The following is a 19,321-nucleotide window of genomic DNA, read 5'->3' as shown; positions in this document are numbered from 1 at the left end:
ACTCCGAAATTATGGCATTTAGGTATAGAGAATATTACATGATACCGTCTGTGTCACAAAACCCTTATATAGAAAAATTATATAAGCCGTTTCCGAGATAAGTGGGCGTTCAATACATAAAACACACACTGTATATTAATGAATATTTCACCTACTTAACTATTATCAAAAAACCTAAAGCTTATGACAGGACAATTTTTATCTACTTATCTGATAAAATTTGATTAGTGAATACAAATACATTTCCATAAAAAAATAATCAATGAACATAAATAGGAATGAATGAAATTTGAACTATTCTCACTATGTTTTGGATTGGTAGGAAATCATTTTTGTAATAAAAATTTTAGAGGGAGAGTCAAATCTGAACTGTTGTGTACTTGTGCGTATTTTCGATTAATTGGTAATTACTAAAAAACTATGGTGGAGATATTCAGAGCTTTAGTTTCAACTATTTAAGATGAATTTTCATAAATCGTTTAATCCTGATGATGGAAAATATGAAAATCTGTGGAAAAAGTGAATGGATCTTATACATCTTACAAAAAGTTTATTTTATATTTTTGTGATAACATCTAAAGAACCTAAACAAGAAATTTTGGGAACTAAGCCGTCACCTCTTGAGGTATGGTGTAATTCTTGCGCCTGGCATAAAAAAATTATCGTCATAATATATATTAAAATATCGTCAAAGACTTAAAGCATTTCTTATCCAGTCTAAGTATTTCGCAATGTCCGTAAACACAACGTAGTGAGAAGAATCACATCTAAATTGGTTCTGTAGCGCAACACTTATTGAAACCATTCCTCTCAATTGCCAAATTGGATTAGCAGAATCGAAATTTTTCTTTGGAAATACCATACCTCCACCAGAATCTCCATTACATACTGAGGTACCTGCAGAACATACATGAAAAGTAAAAGCTGTAAATTTTAAAATATTTTTTTTTTAAATATTGTAGACAGCATTTAATCGTTGAAAATAACAAATTTCGGATCATTTATTCAATAAATTTCAGAGATAGAAACAAAAATATAGATAGATTACATTGATTAGAGTATTTCATAAGCGAGTCAAGCAAAGAAGGAGAAGGTAGAAATTATAACAGAAACTTTCCTTATAATTTTGTCCAAAGATAATAACAAAAAAAAACAAGAATCGATAACAACAGTGGCGTAGCTAGATGTGGGCAAAGTGGGCTCTCGCCCACAGCCTAGTATTTGAAGGGATCTCGCAAGGCCTGTTTTAATGCACACACTTTTCACAAACTGGCAACACAGCTTAGCTTTACAGAACGTTTCTTTATACGCATACTTCATATAAAACAGCGAAGATTCTAACTAAATTGCTAACTCTGAAAAAGCATCATGAGATCGTAATAGTCTCCTATTACTTGGAAACGTACCTGTACCATCACCGAAACTCTACAGACTAGTGGAGTACTTTCAGAGAAAGAAGCTGCCAATACTTCTAGGATGCGATACAAATGCACACAACACCGTTGGAGGAAGCAAGAACACAAACAATAAAGGTGAGCAATATTATAATTAATAACCTTTACATACACAATGTAGGAAACACGGCAACATTTGTAATAGTAGTAAGAGAATAGTATCTTCGCTACCTCAGCAAATGACTTACATTGGAGGATGCAAGAACCAAAGCACTGGAGTACAAATTCCAGGGCGGTGGAACAAAAACACCAGCATAGTGACATAGTTCAATTATACAGAAAGGTGGTGTCGATCGGTGGAACTGAATGTTAACCCGAATAAGATCTACTCAGTTACCTTCACTAGGAAGAAAAAATTCATCTCAAGCCCACCAAACTAGACAAGCAAGCCATTGACTAGAAAACAGGAGAAAAATATCTGTGACTAGCACTAGATAGTAAACACGAAAAGGATATAACCACTAATGATGGTGGGGCTATAACTCAAAGATTCTAATGTGGATGTACATGGTAATAGAGGTAGTCTAAACACCATGAGAAGCAATCAAGACATATTCTCGGAACGCGTGGCTGAACAAACGTCAGTATTCAGAGAAGGAATTAATAAAGTAAAACTGAAAATGACAAAATCTGGGACATGCCTCACCATACGAAAAATCAACATAAATACCATCAAATAGTGTACGGATGGCTCCAAAACTGCAGACAGAACTGGAATAGGAGTTTACGGGTCTAAAATCAAACACTCTGAAAACCTGAGCAACCATTTTTCAAGCAATAATATCAAAAATTTATGCACTTAAAGAACGTTTCCAGCTCAATTTAGAAAGAAATATCGCAACAAGGAGATCATTATCCTGTTTGGTAGCCAAGTAGCCACTAGAGTTCTAAGCTCATGAAATCCAAACTGGAGGGAATCTAAACAGCTAAAAAACTCGCTAAAGTACGGGCAGAAAACCCTTTTGTGGTATCAGCTACAGAATAATAGAGAAGGCAGTGATAAAGGAGGTATATGAGGGTAAAACCAGATACTGTGACAATCTATAGGAGTTGAGACAGGCCAAAAAACTTCTAGAAACTATAACCATAGAAGATCTGAGGAATATATCAACCTAGACAAGAATAACCTACGAATACTAACAGAGGTCCTGTGGGGGTAGACACTACGGAACTCCAGAGCAATTCATCTAGGAGCGTATGAAATAGAAGACCGAAGATCTCTTGCAACTTAAGTCATCCCACATTATGAACTTTCTAACAAAATTCGGCTTAGATCAGTTGTAAATACTGATTATCCCCAGTAGCACAGCAAGAAAGGGGAACATAATAGATCCTTTGAGTGTAAGTTGTATCCTGATATACATAAATACATATATCTATAAAAATATTTTGTCAATGGGAAAAATATGCTATATAAAAATACAATTACTCGTAGTGTGTATGAAAGCTCCAAAATAATCGATAAACTGTACAAAATGTAAAAGGTAAAAAAAAGTAAAAACGAAGGGAATAACAAAATTAAATGAATTTAAAATTTGCGTAAAGCAGGAAATTACAGAAACTATTTGAGTAAAAAGTTAATTTCCAGCCAAATGCAAAATATATTTATGATTCAACATCGTTGATGATCAAACACACATTAAATGAATATCATTATTCAAAAATATTTATATATTAATACGATAAATTTTGGAATCAATCAATATCACTATTAGATCTTATTTGAAGGTAATCTTTTCCTCAATAAGTGATACTAGAAAGTAGATGAATTTTGTTTATGGTACAAGCCGAATTTTCATGACATTATTTAGGCCAATGAAACCCACAAACTGCTGTAGTACACCAACAGCAGTAGTAGTACTATTCCGAACATCATATTAAATAGGTACTTCGAAAGAATTAATTAGAGAAAATCCTATATTTCTAAGAGCACTAGAATTGCTCCCAGTATCAACTCAAAATTTTAAAAATAATGATTTTCATTTGATTGAAAAGAATATTTGCATTTCCAGAAGTTAAAATTTTCTAACAAAGATAAATTCATCACATGGTAGTAGTTTGATCTCGTCAGACTTATAAGACCCCTACAACTATTTTGTTTGTGTTTAAAATTAACTTACATAAGTGAAAATTGAAATGTAGAAAAATTTAGCTGGTTAGCCTGCAATTGATCGAATAAAAACAAAAAAACTATAATAAATGTTCGAAGTTGGGTCCTTGCAATTCTTCAAACTTGGAAGAGCAATCCACGGTTATGCCTTAAAGCGTTACAATGGAATTTCATTCTATCGATCATGTAATAATAACCGGTGTTGCATATACCAAGCTTCTAAGACAAACCCCCCCCCCCAAAATGAATGGCAGCTGACATTAACAAATTAAGTGGCTTGAAATTTTTAATTGAAAATTATGCACTAGCTTATTTGACAGTAGCCTAGAAAAATATGTTCGATAGTATGCAGACCTTCTGTAAATATTATTAATAAATAATTACAATTTATGATAATTTTCTTCAGAATGTCTCTTTGTGGCGAACGTTTACCTTGCCATGTACATCGATCTAAAAATCTATATATCTCCTAAGCCATACATTTTATTTACGAAAAAAAGTGAATGAGTAATGAATAAGAATCGTTCTATTATACTAGAAGAAGCTTTAGAATAATCTTGCAATGATATTAGTAATTGGAAAAGTATTAATAAAACTCAACCTGAAGTCTATAGTCTAATATAACCACTCCAATTACCAATAAAAAGGGGTCATTTGTGTTTTTGGGGTTGCAACGATACTTATGAGATTATCACATGACCAACAGCTGCACTAGAAGTGATTCTAGATCTCCCACCTCTACACATATCACCCAAAAATAACCATCTTAAAAAATGACCAAACTTGGGGTATGCCTTAGGATGGGATACTAAGAAAGTTTAGCTGCAAGAAAAAACATACTTTAATACGAAGCTGTAGAAGTAAGTGGAATGAAACCACCATACTAGAAATGAAAAGAAATATCATCAAATAGTACACGGACAGCAAAGAGAACTGGAATAAGAGTGTACCGGACCAGAACCAAACACTGTGAAAGCCTGGGTAACACACCAAGCATTTTTCAAGCAGAAATGTATGCAATTAGAAGATGTGTCCAGTTCAATCTTGATAGGAACTATCGCAAGCAGGAAATTATCATCCTGTCCGATAACCAAACAACCATAAGAGCTTTGTACTCCCATATCATAAATTCCAAACCAGTTTGGAAATACCCAGACAAACTAAATGAGCTAGGCAAGAAAAAGATTGCTACGCTGAATGGATTCATGGGATAGAAACCCTTTATCGAACTTGAACCCTTCTGTGGTATCAGTTACAATAAAAAAAGCATTGGGAAAGAAGATAGATAGGGATAAAACCAATTACTAGGACAACCTATAGAAAGGAGACAAGCTAAGACTCTCCCGAGAAACTATAACCAGAGAAGATCTGCTTAATGTATTAGCCTAAGTAAGAATAACTTACAAATACTATCAGAAATCCTGTCGGGGAACTGTCGCCTCAATGCAGCGTGCAGATTCTGTTACGCAGAGGACGAAACCTCTATCAAAATTCTCTCGAAGTTTGAGACATTACGGAACTTCAGATAACTACACCTAGGAGCGTTTGAAATAAAAGACAGAGATCTCTAGCAGCTACCATCATCCCACATTTTGGACTTTCTAAGAGATTGAGATTAACAGATTAGCTGTAAACATCGGGCTCCCCAGTAAATCAGCAAGAAAGGGGGACCTTTGGTTCGCGGTAGTTAAGATATTTTGTATAAAAAATATCTTTTTAAAAATAAACTTTATTTTTACACCAGTTTACAATTTCAGAGCTACAAACAGAATAAATGTGAAAATGAATGATCATGAATTTATAAAGTTCTTTTATCGTCAAAAGCTGACACAGATATTTTTATATAAAGTGAGCAAAATAACTTCACATAACTCCTCCCTCCTTAAGTTAAAACGACACCGTCAAAGGGGTTGTTTTGCTGGGGTTGTTGACTGGCTTTCTTCATCTTTTTCAGTTTGAAACGTCTCCAAAATATCCAGATTATCATGGCTGGTATTATGATTGCTAGAAGTCCGGGAATATTCCATATTGCAGGGTGTACTGTTTGATTTTGTATTGGTTCTGTTAATTCAGCTTGGAGTTTCAAATCCTTGATTGATTGAAGGTCGATTGTTTCTAGTTTAATGGGTTGTTTTGTGTATTTTTCTGTTCCAGCGAATTCCCAATCAAATTTTGGGAGTATTAGAGGGTTTACAGCGGTTGTTTCTTGAGTATTACTAAACGTGGAATTTTCCGTATTGATTTGGCAACCTGTAGGAATTTTGATTAGGGTGTTTTGTTTAATCAATAGTATGCGTCTCTTGTCGCAGTTGGATTCGATTTTGACTGGGACGATGGTCGGTAATGCTAGTATGAATTTTTCGTCAATCCTTTCAATGACTGGATGGGTCAAAACTGCTGGGCTTGCTTGACAGGTGGGTTTTTCGGCTTTTAATAATGGGATAATACAGGAGTCTGCATTGATGTCTTCATGATTTTGGCACAAGTAGAGACTGCTCAGCTTTGGGCACAGGGTGTCTTCATACTGGTGGCTGCTTGTACCGAGTATTAAAAAGGATTTTTCGGGAATAATTATGGAATTATGGTAGGGGAGGCTAATAAGATGGAAGGTTTGGTAATTATCGTTTTTTAAGATAGGTAAGTGTATTGCAAAGATTATATTAGTTTCTCGGATTACAGTTTGTATACCAGCTAATTCATAATAATAAAATGGATTATTGAATCTAATGATTTTATTTTCTCCGTAGATTTTACTTAAATGATCTACTAACTTTAGTAGTTCGTTAATTGGTATTATTGATGTATGTAAAACTCCTGAGTGAGCAAACATAATGGCGTTCTCTAAATTGTCTAAGAAGTTAATAAGATTTTGACAGTTTAATGTTATTTGATCTAAAGCGTTGGAAAATTTAACATAGTTATATATATCTTCGGTAAAATTACTTAATTCTGTAGAGAGTTCTTTTAGTTTGACTTTTATTGAGAGTTGATTTTTGTTTAGGCTTAGAACGGTTCTGTTATAGTGGTCGATAAGGTTGAAATTTAATGATGTCTGAAGTTCTAATTGATGCTTGATAGAGTTTTGATTTTCTAGCAATTTCTCTATTTGAGAATTATATTTTATTTCGTCGTCGTGATCGAGTGTACCAAATAGCCATTTACTAGCGGTTCCTAATCCATTTATTAATCCGCGCTTTTGCCGTTTAATAGGAGTGAGATTGTTCAATTTTTCTGTAGTTCTTTTCAATAAGTAGTTAGCATGGGAAAGTAAATCAATTATCATATTTTCATTGTATCCTAAATTTGTAATATTCAAAAGTTTGTCAATTTTAGCGTAAAAGTACTCTATATTTTGTAGTTGGTTAGTTAGTTGATTTGTTTGAATATAGTGTAAGAATGTATGTTTCGTTTCAATCACTTTAGTTGGTCCTAAGTCAAGTGGCATAATTGGAGTGTCCAATTCATGAATTTCTATGTCGAAAGTTATTGAGATGGGAATTAGGATTAGAAATATGGTGAGGATAAGATTTGTTTTTGTTCTGTTCATAGTTCTGTAAAGAAAGAGTTTACTTATTACTAGGTTTCTTAACAATAGATTTATGAATCTTTTTATTTTTTTCTAAAAGTATTTTTGTGCCTAAGTCACGTTTTACTTTAGATTTCACATGTCGAGGTTTTATTTTATTTCGTTTTGCTTCACGGTTTTTAATGAATATTGTCTGATTGTCGTCAAAATTTATAGGGTCTTCGCGATTCTCATTCCGTTTTAAAATTACTTTTTCCTTTTCGTTTAATGACCGTTCTGCTATTGATTGATAAAGATTACTAAGTCGTTTGCGTCTATTCTCTAAAAAGTCATTAATAATAGTTTCTTCGGTGAGGTCGAAAGGGTCGAGTGCCTTAGTGTCACCTAGGATTATGTCAAAAGGTTTGCATTTAGTTACTGAATGAACAGAAGAATTGTATCCTAACACAGCATTTTGAATGATCTGTTTAGGGGACGTGTTTGAATTTTGCAAGTGAATAACGCGAGCATTTTCTAATAATGATAAATGAAACCTTTCAACGGGACTGTTGCTGTTAGAATTTCTGGGTGTAGTAAAATGTAGTTTGATTTTGTGTAGCTTACAAAACTCTTGTAATAGCTGACAGTGGAATTCAGTTCCACTATCACAAGTTATCGCTGATGGTACGCCAAAGTGAGATATAAAAAGAGATAGACCTTCGATTATTGATATTGCGTTTACTGATTCTAAGAGATAGGCTTGGCCATATTTAGAGAATGAATCTAGAAATGTCAAGAACTTTGTTTTCATCATCTGAAATACATCAATGTGAATCATTTCGAATGGTTTTGTGGGAGTAAGCGTGAGTGAATATTTGATGACTGGAGGGTGTCTGTCGTATTTCGCTTGTTGACAAGTGTCGCATGCATTTATATATTGAGTAATGTCCTTTTTCATGTCGGGCCAATAGTATTTTGATTTTAAAGCTTCTAGCGTTTCGTTTATTCCTCTGTGGCATGTTTTAGTTTCGTGATGATACTGTAAAATTTCTTTGCGTTCATCGGCCATTTCTACATCTCTGACAAATTTACGCGAAACTACTAATTTGAATGCGTGATTTTTAAAAGTTTTTTGGAGAGTAGTTATTAATCTTGGGATTAAATCGGTTGAGGAATTTGGGATATGTAGACAATATAGTTTTTTCGGATCTATAAAGTTTTTGAAAACATGTATGAGTTCTTTTTCGAAATCATTAGTCAAATTAATTGATATACGCGTTTTTGTGTCAAATGGAGTTTGTTTTGTTATGTTGAAAGCTTTATGTACGTTTTGCTTGATTATTACTTGATTGTTGTAAGAATTAGTTATATTTTCGCTATACGGTATACCTAGTATTGGATTTTCTTGTGCTGAGTGTATTGTTTCATCATCATCTTTTTCGATGGGAGTTTTATCGTTTGAATTCAAAAGTTTTTCCAATTCGTCCCTTATTTCTTGTTCCGTTAGGTTTTGATTGTTAGTGGTATTTTCGTCCGCATATGTTCCTATTATTTCGTCTATGTCTCCTGGGTTTCCTAATAAAGATTCGTTCTCGATGTCCATTGCGTTGATTTCTATTCGGCTCAGGGCATCGGCATTAGAGTTTTGCGAACCGGGCTTATATTGTATTTCGAAATCGTATTCCTCTAGTAGAAGTCTCCATCGTATTAGTTTCGAATTGGGTTCTTTTAGATTGAAGAGCCATTTAAGTGGTTTGTGGTCAGTGATTAGTTTCACTTTGCGCCCATAAATGTATGGTCGGAAATGCTTTACAGCCCAAGTGATTGCCAGAAGTTCTTTTTCAATAGTACTATAATTTATTTCGGCGGGATTGAGTGTGCGCGACGCGTAAGCAATCGGTAGGTCGCTACCAATCGGTCCTTGGCTTAACACAGCACCTAATGCGAAATTGGAGGCATCGGTCGTAACGTTAAAGGGTTTTTCAAAGTCAGGAAATTGTAAGATAGGGTCATTTGTTAACAAATTTTTACAAAGTGCGAATGTTTCGATAAATTCGGGGGAATGAACAATTTTTTCTCCCTTTTTCAGGCATTTGGTAAAAGGTTTCGTAATTTTCGCGAAATTCTTGATGAATTTTCTATAATAGCCTAGCAATCCCAGAAATGACTTTATTTCTTTAGCCGTTTTAGGTAAAGGAAATTGTTTTATGGCATCTATCTTTTTTGGATTAGGCTTAACGCCTTGCGGTGTGATGACATGGCCTAGAAACTCGACTTCTTTTCTAACAAAATCTGATTTATCCAGTTGAATTTTAAGGTTAGTTTCTCTGAGTCTTCGAAAGAGTAGCTTGAGATTAGCTATATGTTCTTCTAGGCTTGAACTAAAAATAATTATATCGTCCATGTAAACCATGCAGATTTTTCCTTGGAGATCTTTCAAGACGTTGTCCATGACACGCTGAAAAGTGGCAGGGGCGTTCCGGAGTCCAAATGGCATACGTAAATATTCGTAGTGCCCGTTCTCTACGCTAAATGCTGTTTTCGATATGGAATTCTCATGCATCTGGATTTGATGAAAGCCTGAAGCCAAGTCTATGGTTGAGAAATATTGACATCTGCCTAGTCGGTCTAATACATCTTCTATTCGTGGTACAGGGTAACGGTCTTCCAAAGTTTTCTCGTTCACTTTTCTGTAGTCTATGACGATTCTCCATTTTTGTTTATTGCTGGCGTCGGTTTTCTTCGGGACTATCCATACGGGGCTGCTCCACGGGGAAGAACTTGGTCTAATTATTCCATCGTCTAACATCTTCTTTATCTGTCGTTGAACCTCCTCCTTGTGTATATAGGGGTAACGGTATGATTTCGTGTGTACGGGTACTTCGTCCAATGTTTTAATTTCATGTTTTATTTCATTCGTAAAAGTCAATTTGTCCTTATCTTTATGAAATATATCTTTAAAATCGTTACATAATTTAAGAATAGCCTCTTTTTCTTCTTCGTTCAGGTGTTCTGTTCTAATGAAGTTTTGTATATTTTCTTCATGATTTTCCGAATATCTATTTTGTAAAATATCCTCGGTATAATAAAAATTATAATTTTGTTTTATAGTATTAGTAAGAGGTATCACTTTCAGTCTGTCTTTAATTATAATTTCAACGCGTTTATCGCTGCGGTTTATTATTTCAGTTTTCGCGAAACCATTTTTTGCAATTGTAATTGTTTCTGGGAAATAAAGATTATCTATGTTTTGACTGGGTATTATGACTTCTCCATTGAAACAACTGACTGGAATTCTCACGGCAGCTATTTCGTGGGAGTCAACACATATTTTAAAATCTTCTTTAACAAAATCATAAAAAATCGGAATTTGAATATTATTATTTTTAAGTATATTATTCTCGAAATCAACACATAATCTAAGTTTTTTTATTACATTCAGACCGATGAGGCCATCGAAATAGTTATGAAATTTAAATAAAATAAATGGTATAGTACAGGGTGATCTAAATTCGGGGAAAGCTGGAATATCCGCTTTGAATTTTGCATCTTTATGACCTACTGCTGTCGATATTATGGTTGTTTCATGATAAATAGTATTAGGGAAGAATTTTTCTGCGATACTAGGATTTAAAATTGATTGCATACTGCCAGTATCTACTAGGAGTTTTATTGGAGGGTTTTTGATTTTTATGTATGGTAATTGAACGTTATTAGAATCAGAAAATATTTCATTTATGTTGCATTGTCTTTCTGGCTCGTTATACGAAAATTTTTTGTGTTCTCATTTGGAAAATTGGCATTATATGTGACGGAATCTGAGTAGTCAGGGTCGCTTTCATAAGCAGGGTTTTCGGAATCGTGATTTAAATGAAAATCGGGGTAGTCGGTGTTTGAATCATGAGAGTCTGATTGAATTTGGTGTAATTCTTGCGAAACGAAGTTTCTCGGATTTGAAGGTCTGAAATAATGATTAGGTTGGTTAGGTCTGAAAGTATTTCTTGAATTTATTGACATTGGTTCTGGTTTGTTTTCCGGAGTTTTTCCAGTGGGTGCAAAGACGTTTTTTTGTTGCCCAAATACTTGTCTATTGGTCGGGTAATGTCTAGTTATTTGTCGAGGTTGGACTGGAATTGGTTGTCTAGGAAAATTGTTTGTTGGGTTTTGATCGTTTGGACTTTGTGTGGGATTTGGGTTTCGGTAGGTGAAATTAGTTTGAGGTGTTTGTTGTCGGAACATCTGATTTTGATATGTGTTATAATTTGAATATCGGTTGTTACTATTTGATATTGGTCTGTTATAATTTTCTGAGTTTGTGACAGTTCTCGTATTACTTTTAAATCTGAAATTATTTTGAGAATAATTGAAATTTTCTTCTTCAATAATAAATGTAATAGCGGCTTCTATTGAAACTGGATTCTTGAGTCTAATTGTATGTTGAAGCAAACCGGTTAAATTCTTAATGAGCGTTTTTAAAGCCATTTGGTCATATTGTCTGCGATATATTTCTTTAGTATTAGCAGGCATTTCTGCTAAAGAAAAGCTATTGATTCTTTGAACCAGATGACTTCTTAACACTTGTAGTCTCTTAGCAAAATCTAATGTTGTTTCATTTTTAGAAGGATGTGCCATTAGAAGGTCTTGTTCTAGACATTCTAATGATCTCTTATCGCCAAAACATTGTTCTAAAGCATCTTTCAATAAATTCCAACTATCTAACTCTGTTCTACATCCAACTAAAAGATTTGCTCTACCTATTAATTTGGAGCGGATAGCTCTTAAGATATAATTATTGATCACTAAATTACCTACATTATTATATGTATCAATGAGAAATTGGCAATTCTCTATAAATTGTATAAGAGTCGATGTATTGCCATCGTACGGTGCAATTAAGTCTACTGATAATTTCAACATTTGGATATTAATCTGTTCATTATTGTTAGCCATATTGTTTGAAATATTATTGTTATAACTATCGTTTTCTTCTAAATTTATTGATTTGTTAAAACTTGAAATCAATTCTTCAATATTTATGTCAGAATTATTCATTAATTAATAAACAGGATAATTATATATATTTTCTAATGCCTAAATATAAAAGGTAGTTGATATTTCCGACCGGGAAATATTTTACCTATCTTAAAATTAGGGAAGTGTAATAGGAAAACTCGGTACTTACAGGTACTTCTTGAAGTTCTCCCTACGTGATTCTGCTTTCTCTGGTTGGTGTAGGTCGTTGTCGTCTAAGAGTTGAAACTCACGTTCCGTTTTTTCACAAAAGCGGTCTCGATGCCGTGACTTTTCGAAAACACAAAACTACGACTATATCCTACTGTGACTGCGCCAGTTAAGATATTTTGTATAAAAAATATCTTTTTAAAAATAAACTTTATTTTTACACCAGTTTACAATTTCAGAGCTACAAACAGAATAAATGTGAAAATGAATGATCATGAATTTATAAAGTTCTTTTATCGTCAAAAGCTGACACAGATATTTTTATATAAAGTGAGCAAAATAACTTCACATAACTCGGTCTATAGGATACCACAATATTAACATACATACATTCATCAACATATCGATTTGTCCATCTTCCTACATGCTATCTGTGATACTTGGTACCACTATAATTGTTTTGCAATTGAAAGTAAAGCGCTTGTGGCTAGCCAATCAACTATATATAACTCAAGCTGGACTTATGAAATTACTTTTAAGATTTCTGGAAAATATTTTATATTATTTTCTAATAAATGTATTCATTTATGGGCTAATATATAAAAAAATCTCTTAAGTGGGCAGTCTACCGATAATTCAGTTTTTAAAGTAGGTAGATACCTGATGAGTTCTGGTTAGTTGAGTTCCTTTGGTATTGATAAGATGTGATATCCCCCCCATCAATATTTTCATGAGGAGGTCGCTTACCATTATTAAAGCCCGCGCAGTAGGTATGGTCAGTAGTAAATCTTGAATAAAATTCGGCAAATGAATAAATGCAGGTATCTTGTGAAACAACAGGCATGTAAGCCTTTGCTAGTTGATCGGTTACTTTACCAGTTTGATCGAATCCCCAGCCAACGACAATTCCTAGAAAATATTACTAAAATTATATTCTCAAAAAGAGAATGGAGAATGTCACCTTTTGCTTTTTTCACATTATCATTTGCACTGAAAAACTTTACAAAAGTGCAGGTTAGTGCAGAAAAATAAAATCTCAAAAAGAAAATAATATGCTCATGCCAATTAATCTAAATATGACATTAATCTGAATACCATATTTGTTGTTTTTGCTAGAAATTTTTGCTGTAGAAAAATTGAGCTAGAGAAATTGATGTGAATAATCGTAAAAAATGCTAGTTGAATTGAAATTCGATATTCACGTCCGAGGTCTACAATGATAGTCATTTAGTTGAAGTTATGGCCGGTATCCACGGCAACGATAAAACTTCGGAAACAAACTGTGAAGTTCATTTGCACAGTTTCATCGAGCGTTTGTACAAAAATGGGCGCAGGTTTTTTGGTTGGTGCAAGCCATCGAAGCGAGGCTCAAAATCTATTCGATAAATCGTTGTAGATCACGTTTGCACAGTTTTATTGTAGTGTCAGTAGGGAAGTCGATCCAATCATTAAGTTCGTTCGCAAGGCTTGGTGTAGGCGGATGCGTTCGCGCACGTTTAAACTTCTCGCTTGAATATTGCTGTGGAATCCGTGATTATTGGAAGAGTTTATCCAGTGCTATAAAAATGAAGTTTGCTTGTGGAATAAGAAAAGTAAAGATTTCACGACCGCAAGAAAAATGCTGCGTACTATAGGCTAATTATTAAATCCAATCCTATTGATCCTAATGCCAATAACCTGCGAACTTACAAGAAAAAACGCAACAAAGCCAAAAAGTTCTTAAAATCGGAGCTGGAATCGTCTATGTTTCTCGTTTGTGGTACTTCGACTTGATGAATTTTTTATATAATGAAGAATTATACCAAGGTGGTCTATATCAAATATGGAAAATTTCAACTCGTTTAATAAATTTATGTAAGAGTATGACTTTCTTTTAAGAAGTCAATCCTTACACCACACACTACATGATTTTCTTTTCTTTTTGCACAAAGCAAGCCAGGCTAGCGCAAGCCTGCATCGTCTTTCATCACGAATTTTTCTTCAGAGCTCTGCCGAGAACTGACGATCGACGCATGTTTTTCCGAATAAGCTCCCATATTATCTTCAAATTTATCTAGATGAGAATGTAACATATGCATTTTTAGAGACATTCTACATCCCAGCTCTTCATACTTTTCAACTCTATGATTTTTAAGAAAACCATGAACTACTGCCTTAAAACTGATGCAGGCTTTTTTCTCTTTATTGCTGAGTAACTCTACAAAACATCACAATTCATAATATTTTTCATTTGAGGGCCAACAAAGATTCCAGCTTTAAGTTTCGTCCCTTAGAGCTTTGAAAAAGAACTTTTCAAATATTTGAAAGCTTTAGACTCATGATTAAGAGCCTTTACAAATTGTTTAATAAGACTCAATTTAGTATGCAATGTGGCATTAATATAGTTTTGAGATCGATAATTGCTTACCGTTTAACATTGTAGCTTTGAGCTCATTACGTGCAGACCAAGGCTTTTTTCGGTAGTGAGCGGCATCATTTCTACTATAGCACATACTATAGATAACAGTGTTTAGAATAAACACCTTGCATTCCTCTCAAAAACACATCATCTTGAAATCACCAATAGCTTCCCACCTATATTCCATATATTTAATAGCAGTTAATAGTATTTTAGTACTGTCGTAATTTTCTATGAGATGTACGGAATGTGCTAATGTAATCAATGGAAATTTATTCCCATTGAGTAGTAGAACAGCTTTCAGACTTTTAGTTGAACTGTCAATACCGATATCTTCAAATAGAACTACCACGTCATGGCAAAAACAGAGACCATTTTCCTTACTGAGGAAACAAGAAAATTCTTCATGACATTTTCTTTGACGGGATATTCGGACTTCAGATTTAATTATATTCCATTGTTTTAACCGTGATGCTAGTAACTCGGCTTTACTTTTTGGAAGATTTAAGTATCTTATTAAGTTGCGGGCTGCGTTGAGAGAGTTGTTTTTTCAACAATGGCGGTGCAGGTACAGGATTTTCATATGTATGTGGCATTGGAGCGGATGTGGATGTAGATTAAAGTAAGTTTGATATGTCTCGCAAATCTTTGAAATTGTACTTAAATCATACTTTTCTTTCTCACTTTAATAAATTGGCCGCAAATATAACAAAACGAGTCAGCATCTAATTTACAATTTGTAGCCATTTTCCACAGATTGATGCAGTGAAAAATGATATGAAAGACGTTATTTCTCTGTAATATTCAAACACCAACTGTCGTACATAATGAGCGACGCAAGAAACACTGTTCGCTCGCTCTCTTAATTATCTTTTACACGAATAGCGCGCGAAAACCGACATTGATTGGGCGCGAAAATCAAATATTGTCATATCACTGTAAGTTCTTAAAAAGGAAATATTTTTTGAAATTCTAATCACATTTCTTTTTTTGTGTTTGCCTATATAATCAGAATATATTGAGTAAAACCAATGCGCAAAAAAATTTTTGTTGACCCTTGTTATATGGTGAAATTGATTACCCCTTCGACCAATCCACGGTTCCGAAAGTTACAAATTTGCAATGTAATAATAACTTGACTTATCTCTGGGGATAAATATTATTTGATATATAACAAACGAGTTTGTTGAACTTTTAATAGATGTTATGAAAAATGAATATGAAATTATGCACAAATTATACACAAATATTGCTATATTGTATTTATTATCGGAAACAAGTCGCATTTTGTAATTTCTTTTGAATGTTTCTTGCAAACTAAATTATTACATTGGTGAATTCAGTTTGCCCCCTAGATAGGTGAGGTTGCTCATTGACTGTTAAAAACTCTGTACAGTGCTGGTAAATTGACATCCCACATGACCATATATCGGATAATCGGATGATTTATTTACTTTCTACGTACTTCATTTAAATCATCATTTGATTAATCAAATCGAATCAATATAATATTATTACAAAAACCTATCGATTCCTTCTGTAGCTGAATATAATAGATAATAAATTGACTGTAAATATCTGTTGAGGGATCTCTATTTGAATTATTTGCAACTGACAATACGAGAATTCCCAAGAAATGCGTAGAACCCTTGAAATAGTCCTTCTTGTTGCTGTGAAGAAAAGTTCCAGCGACTATTCTAACAGTGGAAACTTCTGAATATTTCACTAATTGATAAAGGCTCTGTACTTGTGGTCAGGATTTTTGCCAAAGAATATGTCGAGTTGTAGTTTGATGTTAAGGTGTAGTGAATAGTATCGTCGTTTGTGACAATCAGTCACTGGTTGGAACGCCTTTAATTGATTGATCATCATTCTCTTGTAACTCAACTTGTTTCATGTTTCATGACAACCGATTTTGGCTGACCTTCTCGATATTCATCACTGACGAACTCACGACCATGACGAAATTCTGTAATCTTCTTTGATAGTGTTTCATTACCAAAAGTTGTACAAAGCGATTCTATCCATTATTGTTTTGTAAGACTTTTTTTAAATGATAAAGAATCATCCATCGTAAGCCTTCGCGAGTGATACCGATTTTTGCACAGACGTTCACTATTTACAACTTACTGGGCAAATTTCTAAACTGCCACTGGCTTCGTATCGTTCGTTGTAAAAACTTACTCGTATTATAACTGACGCATACAGCAGTTGCAAAGGGAGAGAGAGAGAAAGAGAGAGAGATTTGTTTATTGGAGTGGGCCCTGATATAGAAATTGCTTCTCTGCAGGGAGTGTGTTGTGGTGGTTGCGTGTTTGCTAACTTTTGTGGAGAGGAAAAGAGGAAGTTTTATGATTTGAAACATTTTTTTTGTTAATTTGAAGGGGGCGGGCGGGTATAGTTGCGACGCACCCATTTCATTTTTAATTCATTACGACATTTTTTGCACGCAAAATAATAATAAAATTTAAGCCAGAAGCGAAAAGTTTTCATTTTCACAATTACGTTGATTTTCCTTATATTTTTCTGGCGTTATTACACCACTCCTATTTAAGACCCCAAAAGTCAAGTAAAAAAACTTGACGCGTGTACCACGAGGTTTTTCGGACGAATTTTCCGGCACTAATGGCGAGGCTTTTCCGACCTCCAAAACTTCTGGCGTTATTATTTGAGGACCCCACGATCCAATAGTTTTCACTCGTATACCGTATGAGGTTTTCCAGTCCATTTTTTCACCCGGGAAACCGGCTGGCATTTTCATATCCGACCTGTACAGAATGCCAGAAATGCCGTTTGGTGATGTACTAATTACGGGCCGCCCGTTTCCAAGCTCCATCGTCGTGTACCTTATCGATGCTGTTTTATGTAGCTCTGGGACTATTTTACAGTGTCAACTCATAGTTTTGTACAGTGACTGACTTATAAAAGAGAGAAATTCGTTGGATAGAGCTTGGTGGGATAATGAAAATTTTTAATAGGAGGAGGGTGCAACACCAACAATCAACGAATAGTGTGGGAGGTCGTGTTTTATCTAATGGATATGGGAGAGAAGGCGTGAAGTCTGCCGGCAAGGTTTGTTTTAGTATCACCAAAAAAGGGCAGTCCTGGAGCTGTACATCAACGAGAGGTACTTGGCTTTTGAGTAAAAGCGAAATGGGTGCGGTTACCCACGCCGCTAGTGACGGTACAGTTGTATATGTAAAAGGGGAAAATGAGGCGTGACATTTCGACTACTAGCACGCGAGAAGTGGGTATGGTATTCATGATGGTAGTTGCCAGGATTTCAATAAGGGTTTTAGTGTCGGTTGAAAGGCCATAGGGTGTTTGGGGTTTTTCCAGGGAGACTGGGACAGTTTCTTGGGGAACTTTTGGGGTTTCATCGTCTTCACACAACGGGAATGAAAACGGGGTGAGAGCCGCCGCAATTTTTACAGGTAAGAAAATTTGATTTAGAACAAAACCCCGTGAAAATTGTTGCCCTTGGTGAGGGCGTGGTAGTAGGCTGTTTCGGAGTCGGTGATTATCCGAAAAATTGAGGTGGGTTTGTTAGTCAACCTGGCGATAATCCTGCAGGATTTGATAATGAGGAATTTAAGGAAGGTGATGATTTCAGAAAATTCCTCGTCATAGAAGGAGTGGTATACATTCTTGCAGACCAGTGAAAAGGTGGTTTTTCTGGGTTTTGGGGAAGAGAGTTGAGCGCTTTTAACGGAATTTATTTGGATGACGATTTTCTCGTCGCGAATGGCTTAACGGATTTTCCTCGCCAACGTTTCGGGATGAAACGTGGAAAGAATTTACAGGAGGACGGTACCATTGGGTTTGGCTTTGAGGAAGTTCATTTGTTCCTTCAACAGCTCTTAAGTGCTGAGAAAATTGTAGAGCTTCCTCTGGGATGTGTATTTTTGAGGAAGATTCCTCAAGTAAAGGTTTGAAGTAGGGGTAGTTGGGAGTAGGTACGGCGTTGTTGTTTGGGGGCTCCGGTAGGATGGGTTTGTGTTGGTTTTTGGGGTTTCTGAGGTTTAAGGGTGTTTTGGGTGAGGGTTGGTTTAGTGGGTTGTGCTTTGTGGGGAGGAATATTTCTATTTCTTTTTGGGATTTCTGTGACATATTTGATAAATTCCATAGCTTTTTTAAGTTTCTTTTCCTCAGAAGAGTCATTTTGGTTAATGGTTTGAAGAATACTCACGAAGGTGACGTAGTCCGTCGAGGGGGTGGGTTTAGAGGGAAGAGGAGGAAATTCCTTTATGGAGGTGGTAAGAACAGGCTTGCTTCGGGTTTGTATCGGAGAGAGGGATACTCTGGGCTTTTTCGGAAAATGGAAAAGAATAAAAGCTGGAATGAAATTTTAAGGGACGCAATTTAGAATTCGATAATTGAATTCCGTTTGTTAATACCTAACTGGGATTTGGCTCTCAAAATCGACAGCGGACTCACTGCCGAAGGGAGTTTCCTTCATGATTACAGGATTCATGGCCCTTTTGATCGCCTTGTTAGTAGTTAAAATGGAAATGAAAATAATATTCACCTGAATATAAGTAGTCTCCGTGGGCACTCACTTGCACTAACACTCACTTGGCCCAGAAAAGGAATAAATTCATTATAAATAAGACCCAGAAAAGGCAGTTGAATACCAAAAAACCCGCTGAAGGCGACACTGTGTTAATTGGTGT

The 19,321-nt window shown here is 34.9% G+C and overlaps 1 protein-coding gene across 3 annotated transcripts in view; it reads right to left on the bottom strand.

The window, feature by feature from the left end:
• Positions 1-533: 533 nt before the first annotated feature.
• The window catches only part of LOC130447406 (serine protease gd-like), a 38,428-nt gene continuing 19,640 nt past the window's right edge, over positions 534-19,321 (bottom strand). For 2 of the 3 annotated variants that reach the window (XM_056784207.1, XM_056784206.1), the window contains 2 exons: positions 12,998-13,159; positions 534-897 (listed from right to left, as the gene is read on the bottom strand). In XM_056784207.1, the coding sequence (XP_056640185.1) occupies positions 689-897; positions 12,998-13,159 (371 nt within the window). In that variant the 3' untranslated portion in view covers positions 534-688. Of the gene's footprint in view, positions 898-12,910; positions 13,160-19,321 lie in introns of all 3 variants that reach the window. The other variant, XM_056784205.1, reaches the window with a different exon arrangement.

This window comes from Diorhabda sublineata, chromosome 8 (assembly GCF_026230105.1).
Source record: "Diorhabda sublineata isolate icDioSubl1.1 chromosome 8, icDioSubl1.1, whole genome shotgun sequence".
NCBI classification, from domain to species: Eukaryota; Metazoa; Arthropoda; class Insecta; order Coleoptera; family Chrysomelidae; genus Diorhabda; species Diorhabda sublineata.
The sequence above is the reverse complement of the archived record's forward strand: the minus strand, read 5'-3'. Positions and strand labels throughout refer to the sequence as shown.